Source organism: Phaethon aethereus (genome assembly GCF_964289735.1).
Source record: "Phaethon aethereus genome assembly, chromosome: 2".
Classification (NCBI taxonomy): domain Eukaryota; kingdom Metazoa; phylum Chordata; class Aves; order Phaethontiformes; family Phaethontidae; genus Phaethon; species Phaethon aethereus.
In genome coordinates this window covers 69825007-69845562 of record NC_138582.1, presented here as the reverse complement: position 1 = coordinate 69845562, position 20556 = coordinate 69825007, and the positions used below count along the sequence as shown (strand labels likewise).

The 20556-nt window shown below is 38.1% G+C and overlaps 1 protein-coding gene across 1 annotated transcript in view; it reads right to left on the bottom strand.

Annotated features, from left to right (window-relative positions):
- Positions 1–20341, bottom strand: part of ELP2 (elongator acetyltransferase complex subunit 2) — a gene marked incomplete at both ends in the record, with an annotated part of 38705 nt that extends 18364 nt beyond the window's left edge. Inside the window, 10 exons of the mRNA XM_081996957.1 lie at positions 1874–1974; positions 3755–3850; positions 4802–4936; positions 5581–5647; positions 10982–11046; positions 14789–14866; positions 16678–16828; positions 18631–18716; positions 20007–20085; positions 20210–20341. Coding sequence (XP_081853083.1) covers positions 1874–1974; positions 3755–3850; positions 4802–4936; positions 5581–5647; positions 10982–11046; positions 14789–14866; positions 16678–16828; positions 18631–18716; positions 20007–20085; positions 20210–20341 — 990 coding nt within the window. The remainder of the gene's footprint in view (positions 1–1873; positions 1975–3754; positions 3851–4801; positions 4937–5580; positions 5648–10981; positions 11047–14788; positions 14867–16677; positions 16829–18630; positions 18717–20006; positions 20086–20209) is intronic.
- Positions 20342–20556: the final 215 nt, after the last annotated feature.

Sequence of the window (20556 nt, the reverse complement as noted above, 5' to 3'; positions counted from 1 at the left end):
ATTTAAAGAATATTTTAATTGTAAAATTAAGCACTAAAATATCATGGGAATTAAAGCTGCACGCATGCCACTTTAATGGAGCCTCCCTTCATAAACATCTCATGATAGCATCTTGCTCAATGATTTCTTTCCCCCTCAGGGGAAGGAAAACACTACGCTAGATGAGACAAGAAACCAATCATTCTGTATTTCAGTCCAGTCTGTTGGACGCAACAGTTTCTTGTCATCTGTTGCCTTGCATTGCTCTATTGCACAAAATGGAAAAATGGTCCAAAGGAACTGCGGTTCCCAATTACGTTTCCCTCCCCTTAATTTCCAAGATTCACTACTATATTTCTGCTCCTCTGTTTCTCCAAGAATCCCTGCAATTTGCTCCATATTCCTTCTGTGGCATACTTTGGCCTCCGTTTTGTGCTTCCTTTGTGTCTTTGCATGTATGTGTGCATGCATACACACACGCCTTATAGTTGCTCTAGTACTCTTCCAAATTTTTAATTACATTAAAAGATTATTAAAGTTATATTTTCAAGTTTTATCCAAGAGATGAGACCACAATTCCTTTCAAATTGAACTCTTAACAGTTCCCTCATTATTATAGATCTGCTTTTAAGATCACAATTAAATTAATTTATACTTCATTCTAAATGGCTGCATGGACTAGTATGTCCATTTTATTAACACTTACTCAAAAAACTACCGCTCATATGGAAGTGACTTTGATACGCCATGCTAGAGGCAGAATTCTAGTCTCACCTCTAGGCAGGGAAATGATTTTGTGAAGACTTCTTGTTCATCTCGTTCATTTCAAAATGAAAGAGAGAAAATGGGATGTTCCCCTTTTGCCCTTCCTCCCTGCAGGCTTCCAGCTCAAGTTTCCCTCCCTCACTGCAAAAAGGATTGTTGCAGTTAAAATGTCTGATCTGAACTGCAAGCTGCACATCTGAGGTCTAACCAATGCAAACAAATGTAAAGCATAACTTGCAACAAGCTTTACTGCACAAGCCATTTTTAGAATCTTGCAAATTTAGCCACAACTAAGTGTTACAACTAGGGACAACAAATGGCATCTCTATGTGATCACTCTATTATGAATGAATTTCTACATCAAGTAGAGGGGCACAGGAAATTTTCAATGGAACAGGGGAAAAAATAAATACACTAGTTCAGTTCTTTTTTCCACCCAAGAGAGGATTAGAACTTTCTTGTTGACAGGAAAGATCATAAACAACGGTTGGCATAACCCAACACAATTTCAGCCAAACTACTGCAATTTGGAAAAGCAGGTCAACTGAAAACGAAGACATCTACCAAAGCACTAGATAAATCTGATTGTACTACTTGTTTATTTAGTATTGACATTAGAACAGTGTTCAAAATACTATAGTGACACATGAGTATCCAGCTCAAATGGAAGAAAAACCTAATGACACAGCCCATGAACAAGTTAGTGTGAGTAAAACAAGGCTTGTGAATTGCATGTCAGCTGCTCTGTATAACTGCTTGGGTGCACATTCCCATGAGGATTAACTACAAATCATTTAGGAGGGTTTCTTCCTCTTCTTACCAGAAGTACACAGCGTGTGTTACTATGGAGCACATGGCTTGTTATACTAGGAATGACAGTTGAGCACAAACTCCCCTCAGAAACTCCCCAAAATTGTAATAAAGAAGCAAGCAAGCAAACAATAAAAATCATATTGCATCACATACTTTTTGAAAAATATAATTTTACTTACAACACAGCATGAGTATTTTTGTAAGAAAATGCTTTTGCTTTTCGCAGCATTTCACAGAGTTTTTTGTTCCCTGCAGTACACACACAATGCTGGAAACGCAAGTTGAATACGCAAGTCTGAGGAAGACTGCCACTTGCCTGTTCCAGCCAGACTCCAGATTCCTTATCAGGTTCCCAGATGATCACAGTTTTGTCCATTGATGCAGACAATATCCTCATTGGTTGTTGCATGCTGCCGTCTACAGTACAAAGAAAACTATTACCCTACAACCTGTGAGAACACTTTCTACAAGAATTTGGTGATATTGAAATCCAAACACACTAACAAAAATGGTCAGCATCAGAGACGTGTAATGCAGTACTTAAATGCCACTTAACAGGCTTTACGTTCTTTTCAGGTGTTCATTAGGAGGCATTGTATTTTTCAGCCATAATCTCCCAAAGGAAATGTAAAACACATGCATGAGAACAACCATATTCTGCTGTTTATTCACTCCAAATTAACATTGAAACAAATGTAATTTGGAGGAAAAGCCAGCGTTTCACAGAGAGACTGCATAGCAGTTCTCAGTTCTATTCTTCAAATAAGTTTTTACCAAAAGATTTACAGTATAAAACAAAATAATCTCTATGCCAGTACTCACTGTTGGGTTTTTTTTCCAAATTAAGGGCTGGATTCACTACAGACTTCAATAGACTCTAGCACCTTGTAATACATACAGTAGTAAGGACTGCTCACCAAAAATGCAGTGAAACACTCCAAATTGCCCAACACAGACAGAATGGGGAAAAGGGAACTGGTTCATCATCCAGGTGCAAAACCCATAGGCAAACCACTGAAGAAACTTTCTTGAGAATAACAGAAATTGGTGGACATATCACAAGGTGGTATCTTATGTCAGCACCAGACCTCCTACCTTCTGCACTGAGAATATGTGTCTCAGATCAGTCTGCCTCTACTGAAGAAGAAAATCTATTTTGGGGAACCCAGGATTGGGCAGCGCACAGAATGCAAGCAGCTGCACATATGCAGAAGCATGACGTAAGACACCTGGAAAACGTCACAGTCTTACAGGACAGTTTTTCAGGTTGCAGTGCAAGACTTACATGCCTATATTGTGCCTAAACCTTGCTTTAACAGGAAAAATCTTTTATTGGTGCCTACAAAAAAAAAAAGTTAAAAGAACTGGTAACTAAGTATTTCTAAAGCAAGTCCTGTGTCTTTCACTACAGGTATTTTGACACTCCAATTGCACTCTACTGTTCAAGTGTTGTATATACACTGGCAAAGTTGTGCTTTGTACTGGTGAAGCTGCCTGCCATCAGTAACTCCAAAACATCTCAGAAAAAGGCACCTTTGCAAATACAAATACACAGCGGCATTCTGATTGTGCAAGTATGTCAAATCAAGAATCATCTTCCCTTATATGCCAGGCAGACACACACCAGCAAATCAGTACTGAAAACAATGCTGTCAGAATTTAAAGGATTTAAAAAGAAAGATAAAGACTAGGGCAAAATGCAGAATTAAACAGTAAATAACATTTTTTTCAATAAGAGTCTGCATTAATGCCTTAAAGCTACATGCTACAGAAAACATACTCAAGGAATCCCTGGCATGCTATATTCATGCACAGAAAACTGAAGATTAATCTTCTGAATGTTGCTATTTGTTCCTTTCTACTCCAAGAAAAAGGAGTGCTCTTGAGTTAATGCTTACCTTCCAAAGAACAGACATTTCAAATATATGTATCAAGATAAACTATTAGACCTATTAATTCATACTGATTAAACTAATTCATACTCCATAGACAATAAATAAATTACAATAAAGCTAGTACAGCTATTTTATTTCATTCATTAAAGAAAACATGAATAAAAGGCAAGATCCATTTAAATTCTGCAAATAGTGTAAGTAAATATTTGCATAGTCCACAGTGACAAGTGAACATGCAAACACAATACAAATACACATATACAACACTTAACATAACTGCTAAGTGTTTGGCATCTTTTTACCTTTGGAAATTGAAGGTTGCCAGTGAACTGCATATACCCAGTTTTCATGACCAGCCAACACCGACTCCAAAGTAATTGCGTATGTTGTATCAGTATCTACCACAAATCAGAGAAAAATCACATTTCTGTCTAAAAGCCAAGAAAGACCAAGTCATTTTTGATATGTTCAGTGAAAAAAATCAACTGCTTTCATCATCTACCAATATCTCAATAGCTCATTGACACTGAACAGGTCCTTGAAAACTTACTTTGCCACAAGTCCCGACTACCAGATTGACACTAAGAGGTCGGCCTATTGCCTCAGAGTGGTATCACAGAATTCCTGGAGAACTCTCAAGCAATTTTTAAATAAATGCTCTGACATTGGCTCTACCCATACTCTTAAGCATATTTGCATCTCCAAATGACTGCAAATACAAGCCTTAAGATACTTCAAACAATGAATCAGGATTTGCAGCAAGTAGCATGAGCACTTTTTACACATAACATCATACAAACTTCATTGTGTTATCCAAGTTGCCTAATAATTTATCCCACAAAGTCAGCATTGGAGGCCTCTGATGTTACAGTGCTCAAAGACTATGTTAAATAACCATAAAGTAGCCTGCACATACCTGTTCTCTCTAGTACTTTTCTAAGGTTTAAGTAATAGCAGCATCTCTTAAATGCATTGAATTTGAAAGAAAAATTAAAGGTAGGCTATTAAACTGAAGGAGAACTGCACAACAGCTTACCTCCCACAGACAAATATATCTCCTACATAACTGCATCTGGAATACATGTAACAATGCACACTGATATTTAGCACTCGCACTGCTTTACCAGCTTTTGTAACACATCATTAACTTTACACAGTCATGGCTTTAAAACAGTAACTCCACTTTTTCTAACAGCTGAATAAAAACAATATAGTCAAATTGGTCTCAGATTCTCTTAATACAAGAAACAAACCAAATTAGATGGTAACCACCTTGTTAAGTCTCCTGAAACCACAAACAGATACACAGGTAAAAAGTTGCACAAGAGAATTTTACAGCTGCTACCTACCTTTGACAGTAAAAACATTCTCTTTCAGTCTTATGGAATCATCTTCAGTTTCTGGAATTTCCTTTGATTTTGCACACACTTTCCAAATTCTTATCAAACAATCCTGAGCACAGCTTGCTAAGAAAAGGTCTTCACCTATTTGGTTTAAAATAAAAATAAAACTAATTAGAGCCATGTTTTCATTGCTTTTTCATTGCAACCACTGCCATGACCAACCTACCATCCTTCCAAACATGCACTACAGCATTATCCTAATTTTGCCTGTTGTACACAGTATCATAAACTACTGTTTTATTTCAACATTAACTCACTCTCCCATCTCAAAGTCTCTACTAGTTTATAGCACACTATGGATATTTCCCTGCTTATAAGACATGGAAGACATGGTAAATACTGTACCTATACTTTCCTACTACTTATGGCCTTCGCTCTCAAAGTTCTGACAGCCTCAATACTCTTCAAGAACTCCTTTCCTCCTTTTTTTTCTTCAGGATTGTAGCATCCTCTAATTCCTTCTATTTTATTTTTGCCATTGCAAGGACTATTTGATCAGTTAACTTCTGAGTAGGTTCTCCTATTAATCTCCTATTCTTAAATTAAAAAAAAAAGGGGGGGGAGGTATTATTTCTCCCTACTTTCCTCCTTTAGAAAAAGCAGCCAACTCTTCCTCATGCAGATACAAACATTTGCACATTGAGAAGGACAAATTGCTAAAACTCCTATTTGTCTGCATTTAGGTATCAGTCAGGTATTCCACTTTATTTGTCTTTCATACTGACCACAGACTGCCCATTCAATGCCTCTTATCCAATCTTCATGGCCAGAGAGTATTAACGTTTTCTGAAACTGAATAAAAATTCCCGTTACATCATAGAAATGCACTTAATTACCATGCACATATTAGCAATTAGCTTTGGATTTTCAAGTTTTTTATATTTACAGCTTCTATAATTTGAAACTGGAAAAATAAGCTGCTACTAAGGGTTGTAATTTCCTGATAGATTCTAAGCAGGCCTTTTTGGCTTTACCACTGTTGGGTAAACGTGTCACATTATGGCACTTCACGTGTATAAGCAGGAAAGAATGAGAATTTAAGGTGCTCACCTTCGAGAGGCTACAGTCTATGATACAGACAAAAATTTGTTTATCAGGCTTGTGGTGGTACACAATGAATAACACAATGCAGGTATGACATGGTAAATAATTTCCATTACATGTGTGAAGTGGATGCAACTGCAGATGAAGTGGAAAATGAATACAGGTAAAGTCAAGTGTAAAAAGAGGAGTAGATGTTTAGAAATTATTTCAATAATTAATTTGTAAAATAATACTATTAATAAGAATTACTTATGTCGCTAGAAATACTCCTTGTTTCTTAAGTTTATTGCCTAAGTTTCTAAGGAAGCTATACATCAAGAACTGTATCTGCTGATGGAAAACTCTGCATGAACGCAGGCTCAAGAACACAGGAATGCAAACTTTTAAGAGCTTACATTAGTAGCATATTTTAATTCATAACATATATAGTATTACCATTTTATTTTGATTCAATTAAGGCACAAGTGTTTAAATGTTTAAATAGCATTTAAACCATTTCTATTTTTCTTTGTCCAGAAAAAGCCCTACTTCCATGGAATTTTTTGATCCCAAGTTGACTTTAAATGTCTTAAATAACCACTACAGTTAAAAAGTTAATATAGTTTAGTATGAGTAACTATCATGTTATTTCTGGCATTATATTCTACTAAATCACTTACCTAGGCCTACTAAGAGTTCAGATTAAATTATAGACTCTGCTATCAATACAAGTTTGCAACTGAGCTCTCTTTCCCAGTCTGAAAAAAAAAAAAACACCAAAAAAACCAAACCAACAAAACACAAAACCCACACCTTTCTCATTGTGTTGCTGTTCTTTCTCAAAATCTCTGGTCTTCGGCTTCAGAGGAGATGGTAAGCAACAGTAACTCACACAGAGAGAAAATTTGTATAAGTATGAAAAACAAGTGTGAAAAAAACATATTCAGAAATCAGTGCCTCTCCCTTTGGTCCGACATTCCTGATATTCTCCAAAATCACCTTCCCATCAAACAACATTGCTCAGCTTCTCCTTGTTTTACAGTTGTTACAGAATGATCTGTAGATGACATACATGACTATAATAGCTTAACAGAAACTTTCAAATCAGAAAGCTTTGGTCTTAAAAATGTGTTCTCACAGCTACCTAAGCCTCATTTGGCTAGTCATTTCTGCACTCACTGACACTTCTGGATGTGGCATTCCAGATAGAAGTTTATGTTAAACACCCAAACGGTTATGCATAAATAAAGGCAAGAACAGCCCAGGAAACAAGATCAAACAGCGACCTAAAGTTTTTTTCTGAAGACTACATGTTTCTGGCAATACATGAAAAAAATCTTTTCAGCAATTCGTATTTCTGATAATAAATAAAACACCTATTTATTCATTTATTTATATGATCTTTGACATAACGCTCTGTATTTTACATTCACCAAGGTTAGTTCGTAAATTTATTGTCAACTGAAAGATTGGTTCAGGCTGAACTGTTGCTACCATTCTTGTCTTTTACGGTTCCTTTTATGTTAAACAGTGTGCATATCACCTGAAACTTGAGTTTGATATTAATTTAAACATACATCTAATCATTTTCCTATTTTTAATTTCAAGGTGTTGTTTTTTTAAATTACCCTCATTGTGTCACATCAGAGAACTATTAAGAAAAGCAGACATTTGTTTTCTCTTTAAAGAGTAAAACTAATTACTTTGAGGTTATTAATACCACCTCAGGTTTCTAAGCCATTTCCCAAATAAGGCTAAGTTGTTCCTAGAAAGCTTAAGTCAAGCATGCAGTTCTTTTGTGCTATAGAACAACCATTCACTTAAAATTTTCAAGACATTGTTTCCTGTAAGAATACAAATTGTCCACTGAAACTCAGCATAGAATAGTGTTGCTGTCCTGCCTTCTGCTTGGGTTTTTTTGTATTGTTTTTTCCATTTTCCTTGAAGTCTGTGCCTCTTGGTATCACACATTCAGTTTGTTCAGATGTATTCTGTTCTAAAACTGCATCAATTTAAAGCTTCTTGCAGATGCACATGATCATTATTTTTAAATTATTCAGTCAAAGTTTTTGTTATTGCCTAGGTTATATTTACAAGTATTTTGTTCTGTCATTCTCATTTTTACAGATTTTGTTTCTATAGTCTTATATTTCTTCTTCTCTATTTCAGTTTTCCCTTGGTCGTCACTGGATACATAAGAAGTTACAGCACCAACAGTTAAATCTAACAACGGCGCATGGTCCAAGTCACATACTTCACAGGCTTTCCCACGGCTCTTAACTAATCTCTGAAGATTTTTGCATAGCAGCAAGCTGGTCTCTTTTCTTTTAGGTAAAGAATGAAGCTGTTCTGTAGGCAGCAGAACTAGTGAAGCCAGGTTGTCTCTGGACATGCCTAGTACACTCTGCACAACTAACTCTGCCCACATTTTGGGTACATGACATTTAGGACCAGGCCAGTAGTATTGTTTGGCAAATTTGGCAACAGAGGTCCAAGTCTTCTCAGTTTTTCTCTACCAGGCACTAGATGTGATAGCCCTCCTCTATCCAGCTGTTAATCTCATCAAATTAGAAAGAGCCTTTGAACCTCGTATTCCACTTTTCAATTCGGCCAAATTATTTGGGGGAAACATAGTCAAACGTGCACCACAAAAACCTTCTCCCAGAAATCAAGCTCAACATAGAAATGTTTTATTTTAAAGCTTTATTTTGATCCTCTGGTTTACTTACGCCCCCTCCATAAAGCTGTAATATCTCAAGCAGGAAGATATATAATGGTTTCTGAAAGGTTTTTCCCTTGGTACTTTTATAAATCAATACCCTCTTTCAAGAATTCAGAAAAGCAAAGACTCCATTTTCTCTCTATTGCTTAACACCGTAAGGGATCTATGGGTAGAGAGCCCTAAAGGATTTGAAGTCTGCCCACTCAATTTCAATAACTAAGCAGTTTTTATGAATAAATATATTTTCAACTGCAAAATTAATGAGGTTACCAAAGGCAACCTGCATCAGCTAACTGAAGATGCTTCATCCTCCCTCAGAGTATAACAGGGCCTCCAAGTTTCATTAGAACGTCCTGTTATGAACTTACATTCTACCTTTGGGTTCATACAATCTTTTTTTAGAAGGTTAACTAAAAGAAGAGGTTTCCAAGAGTCACAATAAATAGGACAGAGCTATAGGCCCTAACCAGTGAGGGAATGATGCAGAAGTTTAGATTTTAATCACTCTTCTACACTGAGTTCTAGTAAAAAACAGCAGGATGACAGTAACACTTCCTTCAAATGCCTTTGAAAGTACTACATAATCCATAAAAAAAAAGGTGTCAGCAGATCTGAGAGAACCTGACTAAAGAGGAGAACTTCCCTTTTAGCAGCTAGGAAGGAATTTATGTCAGAAGGCTCACAAGGATGTTTGCATTCTGTTAATAGCTGTAATGCACTACACAGGCACTTTTACTCCACGTGGAATCAAATTTGGGCCCTTCTCTCTGAGGTCTGTACAGTCTACTTAGTTAAAAGAGATGTCGTGGAAAGTTAAGACAGACATCAACCAGAAGTCTCACCTCATTTAAAAAAGAGAGACTTTGAACACCAGCTCTGCCAGGACAGCTGGTGAAAATATATCCTAAAATTGAAGGTGTGAAAAATAACCCGTGTTAAATAACAGAACGTTCCTCGCCCCTTGTATGAATAAAGTTCCCTACTTCCAAAAGAAGACAGCACCATAAACTTGCTTACAAGGCTGACCATAAGAGCTTCTTTATTCCAGTTACCTTCCTTTATCCTCCACACATTGACCGCATTTAAGAGTGGCTGAGAATGTTCTTATATTCACAAGATTGGTCAACAACTGGCAAAATAAGTTACGTATCTCTGAACATTTTTGGCAGTCAAACTGCATATTATTTGTTAATCTAAACCATACAAGAAAACAAGTTCCAGATTTTGAATGAGAAAAATGAAGTGCGCAGCCCCTGAGATAAAAGTCTTTCTTCAGCACACTGAGAATCACAAGTGCCAATTCCCAGAGAATGTCATTAAACCGATTTAACTCATGAGCTATATAGAAAAAAAAAGAAAGAAAGCAACCCTTCTTTCCCGCTTAGCGGTTAAACAAACAGGGAACATAGCAGATAAAGGATGAAGTATTTATTTTACTGACGAATAAAAAAAACAAAAAACTTATATGTATACAGCACTATGAACTGGCAAAATTATCTACAAAAAAAAGCAAAATCTTTATCTCTCAAAAAGCAAAAAGGAGTATCCATTCTTTAATCTCTAAGCAGACTCTATCTGAACAAATCCAGAAGAGTAAGTGGTTCCTATATATATGTATCAGTTTCAGCAGGGGTTTCTGAATGGTACATTCATTGGCGCATTGGGGGCAGGTTTGTGGTTTGAGGGTTTTCTTTACGGGACTGATAGAAAGAAGTAACACTGACTTCTGTTTTGGAAAACAGTCATTCAACACATGCTTTAGAGTCTAACAAAACTCCTGAACAGATGCAAGAGGACAGAATCTCTTTCTACCGCTCGAAAGGAACCTTTATTTGTATGAAACACTAAAGATTTCCAGCTTCCAAACAATACAGGAAAAATGTGTGTTCTTTTAGAAGATCAGATACTCCTTCAAATACTTCTTTCGACATTCACAAGCATTCAGCACAAAGGGCATACTTAGCAACAAACATACAGTTCCATAGGTAGAAATCATATCAGTTTCATTACAAGAATTTATAGACCGAAAATCACATCATTTCCATATGAACTGTTCAATGCATGGATACCCAATAAAGAAGGACTCTCATAGCTATATTAAGTCAGTGGGAATGGAAACACAGGCTATCTTCACACAAGGGAAAAAAAAAAGAAAAACTAACACTTTTATGCACTGAATCCAATGTCAACATTCTGTATGTGCATTTCATCATTGCCTAAAAAAATGGATGAACTATTTGAACAGAGGCAGTTGTATGTGATGGCTATCTAGAGAGACAGTAGCTATTGAAGAACATCAAAAAAATCAGCAGCACATATGAAAAGAAAAGAAGCAGAACCACCAAGTAATGTTCTGAGCAAGAGACAAAACCTGTAATTACCTGACCGTTCTGCTGTATAAACAAACTTATTTTGCAGTCATCACCACCACAAGCCAGTATTGGCACTGAAAAAAAAAAAAAAAAAAAAGTCTTCATTACTCAAGTCACAAAATCTAACATTCTAGAATATGAAAAAATATGAGTAATATATTTATTGATGCTATATTGATTTTTATATTAATACAGAGGCAAGCATAATACCACGTTTTTGTGTTTTCTAAATTAGATACCTAATGCTATTTGAAATTAACTAGTATCTCAAGAACACAAAACTTAGAAGTTATTTTGGCATGTAAATAGTATCTAGAAATACTTAAGATGCTAGAGTAGCTTCCTTCAAGCTCATATATCCGTAGGAAGTTCAAGTATTAGAAATTTTTATTTAATTATGTTTATTTTATTGATATCAACAGGCATTTGCTCTAAATACAAAAGGAGCAAGCAGCAAAACAAAATGGCTCAGAACTAATACAGTTCAAGTTCCTAAATCAACTGAAGTAAGTATACAGATGGAGTAAGCATAATTATCATACAGCAAATAGAGACAGACCAAAAAAGGAAGACAGACCATCACTCACTGTACACAAGGATATGAAAGCAATGAGCATTATTATACACCTACTCAAGTATTGAGTATATTACTTCTACCAGCTATCTAGAAAGTGTGCAGAAAACGTAAGTCTATGGAATCAAACCAGACAAAGTTATGTCTAACAGGAAAACAAGAGAAGTTAGGTAGTGTATTAGTTCATCTCTCCCACAGAAGATGGTGGGGAAAAAGACTCCACTCTTTCTGGGTCGTAAGGATGAAGTAGTACTGCTAGGGACTGAAGTAGTAAAAGGAAATTAATTAATTAGAAAGTTATGAAGAAATAAGTTACCGGGGTAGACATTAGCATTTCCCAAGTCTGGATAGAAAACAGAACACTAAATTTCACTAAAGTCAACTACTTCCTTTAAAAAAAAACTAAATGCCACCCCTTTACAGAGTTAAATTTATCTTTACAATGGATAGACCAAAAATTGACTTGAATATTCATTATAAGTTTATGCTCTATGCTAATTTCCTCTTTCTGCCTGTACCAAATCTGTGCCTAGTTATCTGCTGTTCCTCTGGCACTTCCAAAATCACATTTCACATTCTCACATCTCCACCACTTGCTGCTTCTCTCCAACCTCCAAGTCACATTTCACCTCCATCTCCTCCTTGCTTTACATGTGGACAAAAAAGACTGCTCTGCACTGCAGGTAATGAGCTGTTTTGAAAGAAGACCTGGTCTTCAGGCCCACAGAAATTGGGCAAGAGTGAGGCTTTCTTCCATAAATACAGTACATCACGTGTTCCTGGAGCCAGTATCATTCTTTCCTGAGAAACAGATTTTATGGGCCATTAGCGTAATTGCATATTTACTCAATGGAATAAAAGTTTGACTAGTAAAAACAAAAAGTGAATTATGATCTAGTTGCTGTATCAGACAAGTATGAATACTTTCACTCAAAAAGTTCCATCAAGAAATATATAACTGGCAAAAACAGACTAGTATATAGTTTCTCACATAAATGCTCTAGAGTACTAGAATTTGGATCTGATTGAGACAAAGTTCTGCAAAGGAAATAGAAAAGATAAGCTGGAAACTGTGGTCCAATTGCAATGAGGACAGTGTGATGGGCAAGGCTTTCTCAAGTTTGCTCTCTCTTTTTTTCACCTGTTGCAATTCAGTTCTGAGGACATGATTCTTATTTGTCAAAGGCCAAGCTATGGCACCACAACTACCCAGGTGGTAGTAAGAATCACAGAATATGACAACAGCTAATCAAGATCTGTAAAATAGTAAATCTTATTGCCAGCATTTCGGAAGCAGTTTCTGCAGACACTGCGAAGCAAAAAGCAACCAGCTAAACAAAACAGCACAAAGCTCTTCAAGACTCAAAAAACAACTGTAAAGAAACTCCTTAACTAGTTAAGAGGCTGCCAGTAAAGTGCTTAAGCTATACTCCAGCTGCAAATGATTGTTCAGGTTTTTAGGAGCAGTCTATTGGCTTTCCCCATTTGACTTTTCACAAAAATGGTCCTTCTTTTTTAAAATCATTTATTTTCAAGGACAATCAGTAAAAATACCAGGCATCATGAACTTCAGTGTCTTTTGAAAGTTAAAGCATCTATTACATATGAAACTGCTTTCAACACGAGCTTTAAATTTCTTTGCTTGGTGAAATTAGAGGTTACTGTAAATGCTCCTTGCTCAGGAGAGTAGTTTACAACTTTCAAAAAGTAATTTTGTATTTATATTTCAGGTTATGAGCACTGTGTTGTTTTGGATAACTAATTTTAATTGGGATAATAAGAGACCATATTAAAGGATTGTCCTGCTCTGAATGCAACTTTAAGCAACACTGAGTTTTAGGGACTCTGGGAGATTTTGACAGCAAAGCAAATGCTTGATATTCCACTATTTAAAGAAGTTTCAAGCACTCCATGCAACTGTAGTTTCAGAAGCTTTTAGTTTTAGGAATCAATATGATAATCTTCATTTAAGGTTTTCCAAAATGAATGGTCATTTCTTTTAAATACAACATGATTTCAACACTAAACAGATGCACTACTCTAGAGTGTTACAGTGAGAATTTCCTACCTGTACAGTATCATAAATGAAGAAATAATCTATTGATTTGCAATACGAACTTTATACTCATTAAATTGGCACCACAGGCACTTCACTTCTAACAAAAATACACACTGGAGGTAATGATTTTAATTTACCCTCAAGCTTTTTAACTTCATCTCAACAACCACCTGTTAGTATATTTACAGGAAAAATAGAGAGAGAGGTTTAAAGTTCTTCAGTGGTGTAAATGCTGCTTTTGGTATCAGACACACTCTGGAAACAGACATTAGTATTTCCCAATGGGATAAGAAAGCTCTATCAAGATGCGTTATCTCCCAGAATTATCACAAGCCAAAGAATAAAATAAGTTTCTGTATAACTGCTCTGGAGGCATACAATCAAATACCACATCAGCATGGAAGACATTCAGCGAATAGTTGAAAACTCTAGATACAGTAAGAAACTTTAGTACTTTTTCTCTTGGGAGCCTGTCACTCCTCCATCCAGGTTAAAGGCACTAATGATACTTAAACACAAACCTAATTCAACAAATGTATCTGGCCTGAGGATGCATTTAGTTTTTTTTTTTAAAAAAAAGCTTCTACAGATTTGCAACAGAAGAATGTATCTGTGGCAGGCTACAAAATCTGAATATTTATGGTAAGTGTATTATGCTTGTGTACAGAAAACCATATAAACAATACCGAACAGTCAAGGTTAAATTTGTTCAGCATCTCAATTTTTTCACATTTAAGACTGAGCAGGTGATAAACACTGCTCATTAATCTGTACTTTTTGATGCAGGCCTGCAGATTCTTTTTCTGGATCTTGCCCTTCAATCCAAACAACAAGAACAAACATACGCAGCAGCAGCACAAGGAGCGGGTGAAACTAACAGCATCATCCTATCCTGTTCACTTACAGCCCTGTTACCCCCTTTTTAAGCTCTCTGTCTCAATCGTCCAACTAAAGAACTCCATTGAACATCATTTTGAAGACACTGTAATCAGCCAGTATTTTTCTCGTTGTCAAGAAGAGTTCAGTGAAAATCTTTAGATACAAGCAGCAGCTTAGGCTGATTCCATAGGAAACAAAAAATATGGCACAAAGTTCTGGAGTCAGTCAAATGAAAATCTATTTGGGGAATTTCTTAGATTTTACATTTTCTGCATTGATATTCAAGATGTGCAGCTGTACTTACCATTGCTACCAGGCAAGAAGGATAAGCAGACATCCATAACAAACCCATTTCCAAACTGCAGAATTTCAATGCATTTAGCTGGAAAACAAGAACAGACAGTGCTGATCTCACTCACGGTAAGTATTACAGTTACACTGTCATTTCCTGCATTACATTACTGTTATGGTTTAGCCCCACATGGCAACTAAGCACCACACAGCCGCTTGCTTGCTTCCCCCTGCCCAGGTGGGATGGGGGAGGGAATCAGAAGAAAACTCATGGGTTGAGATAAAAACAGTTTAATAGGACAGCAAAGAAAGAGGAAATAATAATATTACTGATAAAGGAACAGACAAAACCAAGTGATGCACAATACAACAACTGCTCACCACCTGGTGATTGACAGCCTGTCCCCAAGCAGCAATTCCTGCCCTCCAGCCAATGCCAGTTTATATACCGAGCATGACGTCATACAGCAGGGAATATCCCTTTGGCCAGCCTGGGTCAGCTGTCCCGGCTGTGCCCCCTTCCCAGCTTCTTGTGCACCTCCCCACTGGCAGAGCATAGGAAGCTGAAAAGTCCTCAGCCAGAGTATAAACACTACAACTACTTAGCAACAACTAAAAACATCAGTGTGTTGTCAACATTATTCTCATACTAATCCAAAACACAGAATTGTACCAGCTATTAGGAAGAAAATTACCTCTACCCCAGCCAAAACCAGGACAATTATGTAGTTAAAATTTCTCATTCAATCTTATTTTAAGGAGCTGAAAAACTTCTACATTTTTCAGAAGCCTAAATAATAATGTTATCTTCTGTGGGGCCACAGAAATTCATCCAGAGTCAGCCGAGTTAGAATATAAGTCACTATTCTCCACTGAGTATTAAAATTGTACAGCTTCACTGTGGTAACACATCAGAAGTGATAAATATTGCAAATTATATGCTGTGGCAACAGCATTCACTACACAGGAAGCTAAAACCGAATCCATTTGCTACAAGAGAAGAGAGAGAGAAGCAAAAACCTGCAAACACCCCTGAGATCCAAGAAGCAGTTAAACTGGTAAGCCATCAAGATCAGAGTTACCAACAGGATAGCAGGAAATCCTCTCTACAGAAGCAGAATTGGTCCTTCCATCACTGGAATCCACAACAGCAAGACAAAAAGGAAAGGACCGGGCTTCATGGTGTTCTTTGGGAGCATGAGAAATGCCTTCCAGAACACGGGACTGAAGACTGGCAACTCCCACCTGTTTCCCTCATGTAGGCAGGACAATGTGAAATCCTTAAGTACACCACATAAGGAAGAAAGCAGCTTGAGAGATGCAGTCAGTACAACTCAAGTAGGAAACAATACTTTAAATCTAGATTATCCATCCTATTTATTTCTTATGTATTTCAAGGAGCTGTTCTCCCATGTGTCCGTGCAAGGGCCTAGTTCACCAGAAGGTCAAGATCCTATTATCACAAACTTCACTGGACTCAAGTCAATAGTAACGAACAAGTGACTAGTTTTAACTCAGCCTTCTAATGCCAGCATTAATCATTTTAGTAAGTAATTGTACTTCACGCACACCTACAACTAGTCTGCCCCCACATTACAGGGCAAAATGATGGTTCAGATTATCAGATTCCAAATACATATTAAAAAGAAACAAGTAAATTCAGACAACACATCACTAATGAAAAACAAAGATAAATCATTCTGCAGAACAAATCCAACCCAAAGCTGTTAAACTACTATAAGCCTCAGCTTTCAAAGCGCAATACAGTGGTTTGATGTACCAAAGTTTGAAGAAAATCAATGTAGTTGCATTAAAAGATGTTAATATTTAGCCAAGTACTTCAATGGATAAGCATTCACCATTTTTATTAAGCCTGTATGTTGTCCCTAATGTTAAAGTTACCTTCTGAGCCATGCTGAGACCAGATTCTCACAGTAGAGTCAGAAGCTGCAGAAGCTATTAGCAGATTTAAATCAGGTTCGTCTGACTGGTAGGCAGCATCCACAGCACAAACAGCTTCAGTATGGCCTTTGAGAGGAATGCTTTTCACAAGCTGAAGACATTGGAAAGTTTTACAAAGTTTTAAATTCCAGCAACTTATCTGAGAGAGTTTTTAAAGCCATTTTAAGGAATACAATTATTTAATACTAAAAACGAATTGTACGCCTGTGATGGCAGAGTATCTGCCAAGCTGTGCTTTAGCTATAGCATATTCCAGGAAACCACAGAGAAGGGATACAGCAGTAATGACTATTAACTTGATAAGACTTTCTTCAAAGCTGAACAGAATTAAATTTTCCTGTGTACACTATACAAACCTCACTATTCATTAAGGAAAGCTGGAAATAGTACAGAAGTTACGAAAAGAAATTTTCCTTCCTTTTTCTCCTTCTCTTGCCCCTCACCTTTAGGAATATCTCATAAAAGTTCAGAGAACCTTAGTGAAGGAGACAGAGCAGAGAATACAATGGAATAAGCAGCAGCTACAGCAGCTCTAGCAGCAATGTTTAGTGTGTTCTTGCAAATCAAACCAGCTTTTTACCGCTTCAAAATACCGACATGAAAGACAAAAACTGTAAATTTAGACTTAAGTACCTACTTTCTTAATGAATGAATACAGGTGATTCACTTTGTAATCTGTTCCTCACAAACACAAACAGCAAAACGAGCAGCTTTTAATTCTGTGACCAGAAGTCGTCCAGCATTTATCCGAATGTCATAAACGCCTTTCACATCTCCTTCCAAAATATGGCATGGTAGGCCCCGGTAATAATTTTCGATTGATCTGATATATAGAACTCTGCCTGTTTTTAAGAATTTACACTAGTTTAAAACTTCCATTAAAATGTGCACATTTAGCCACATTTTTTTTTTTCCAAAGACTGCCATAAGGCCGTGCACCTCATCAGCAGAAGTTCATAAAGAAATCTGTAAAGTATTTTAAATAAATATGTTAACAGTTACAATAGATCAGGATGAGAAATTATTTGAGAACATTCCCCCATCAAACATGCATGGTAACAACTACCCTAGGTGCACTTCCCCCTCATATGGATTCTCATACACTTCAAAATGCCAAGTCTAATCTAGTTTGAGGCAGCCTATGAAATGGGTTACCCACACAGCCAGTCACAAATCAACACCTAATATGTAAGATTTTAAGTCAGATGAAGAAGATAGTCTAATTTTTTATCTAAATTTCAGTGCAGTCTGAAGGTTTTTTTACACTATGCTCGATCTTTTGCCTTACATTTTTACAGTACAAAAAATAAATTAGCACATCTCCTCAATTTTCTCATTTTCACTGACAAAACTCCATTGTTGCACAGATTTTTTTTTTTAAATACCTACCCTAACTTGTGTATCATTCTGGTAAGACTACCTATATACAAACACTGTACTGTTACACAGATTGACTGGAAATCACTAGAAATGGCTATAAAGAAATGAGGAAGAAGGGTACAGGAAACATCAACTAAAAATGAACCTTATGAGGTTTGAAGATATTAAGGCAGCTTAAAGAAAAGTGCTGCATAAGATCAGAAAGCTGATGACTCAAGAACATACAAACAGCATCTTTCAGACATGCTAGACAAATCCACCTGATGACTGGTTAGCTAATTTCTTAATGAAGGCTGATTTGAAAAAGATTAAACTTTGTTTCTTCTTTTCTGTAGTTTAAGTAAAACATAGCATGACAGAATACCAACAATTTGAAGGAGATACACACAAGGTTTGATAGTCAAGGTAAAACAAAGAGGTATGAATAAAAAAATACAGACAAAACAGATAACTTGTGGTATGTGAGAAACTGGAGAGGGAAGGAAGCTTTAAAAAGAGGTTATTCTTGCTTACCTGATTACTCCATGTTCCTGTTCGATTCCATTCCCAAAGAATGAGTTGTTTATCAGATCCACCAGAAATTAACTCCGTTTCAGAAGCTAAAATTACATTTTGTTAAGTTTCATGAGCACTTGGTTTATAACAGCAGTCCACAACATAAGCAATTACACACAACTATTCACAAAATACCACATATCAACTGTAAGCAAAGTATCTATCAAAATAAAGTATGGCTAATATGAGTTGCACTGTGCAAAACAGCTTAAGAGAAAATGTATTCTCTAAGACAAAGTCACAGGAATATTTAGAGTTCTGTATGAATGTGATGAATTTATTTTCAAAAAAGATTCTCAAATCCAGTAGTGTAATTCAATATTTTCTTTTTTTGTTTGGTCTTTTTGGAGACTAGGAAAATACAGTAAGAGAAATCTGACACAACAGAATTCAAAGCTTCACACAAAAATTTAATTCCTAAGTTCCTGAAAATAATTTATTTTAATAAGCTTTAAGAAAAAAAAAATATTTCAGTGCAACCTGTTGAAAGGATGGCAGTTTATTCCACTATTAAAGAGGAATGTTCTCATCTCAGTAATTTCCCCCCCAAAAGGCAACCATATCAGGGGGTTGGGCTAGATGACTTTTACAGGTCTCTTCCAACCCAAAGATTCTATGATATTATATTAACGATCTCATCAACAGCCCCATTTCTCTTTGTCAGCGAGTTTCTAGAAATGCCCAAGGGCAAGAACATGTGCCTTTGAAAAATTCGCATTAAGTTTAAAGCCTGGAATTACTATCAAGCAAAAGCCTCATACGGGTCTCAAACATTTTTATCTTAAAGGATTATTTTTTCATGGATATGACCTCTATGCAACCTATGGCTTTATAGTATGAGAGTTCTTAAAAAACACTGCAAATCGGTTTAAAAAGTCAAAACAACGCAAAACTCCAACCCCTTACCACAGAGTGCAGCGGCAGCATCACGGCCGCCCATCCGTCAGAGCCACCGCCGCCCCAAGGCAAAACAGCCTCCCGGGCTGGCGTTGGCTGCGGGGCCCGGAAAAGACAACTCGACCGGATCCCCTCGCTTACCAGAGCCGAATCAGGAGGGTCACATCCCTGCGGAGCCACCTGCTAAAATCCCTACCGGGAAGCTGGGCTTAAGGCAAGAAGATGCGCTGAAAGCACTGCAGCTCCCTACTTCTTTCAGCTCCTCATAGTTTAGACCGCAGCTCCTTCTCTTGCCGACGCCCCCACCTCACCCTCTCAGCGAGGGGGAGGGCAGCAACGCCCGCTGCCCCGGGGGGAAGCGGCCCCGGCCCCCGCCCCGGTGGATCCCGCCGCGCCGAGGGAACAAGGAAAGCGGGAGGAAAGACCGCGCTACTCACCGCCGTTCCGCCGGCGGACCCAGCGCACGCAGTTCACCCTGCCGGCGTGGCCGCGGAGGGCGGCGGCCGCCCGCCTCGCCTGCGGGGGAGCAAGAAAGCACCGAGCGTGAGGCTGCGCTCCTGGCCCTGGCCCTGGCCCTGGCCCCGGCCCCGGCCCCGGCCCCGGCCCCGGCCCCGGCTCGCCCCACAGCGCCTCAGCTCACCGCCGGCTCGTAGAGGACGACGTCGCGGCAGCTGCCGAAGGCGAGGAGTCCCCCCCGCCCCCAGGAGACGACACCGCCGCCCGCCCGGTTGGCGCAGCAGGCGACATGACAAACTTCCACGGGCGCCGCCATCTTCCTCACCGCCGCGTGCGTGACCTCGCGCAGCTCCCGTAGCAACGACCTCCCCCCGCCGCGCGGCGTCCGAGGGGGCGGGGCCTCAGGCGGGAGGCGCGGCCTCGGATCGGTGGCCGTGGCGTCTGGGGGAGCCACGGTGGGCCGGGGTGCCCGTGGGGCGGGCCCGGCTCTGGGCTTCCAGCCGCGGGTCGGGTGTGAGGGAGCCCCGCGGG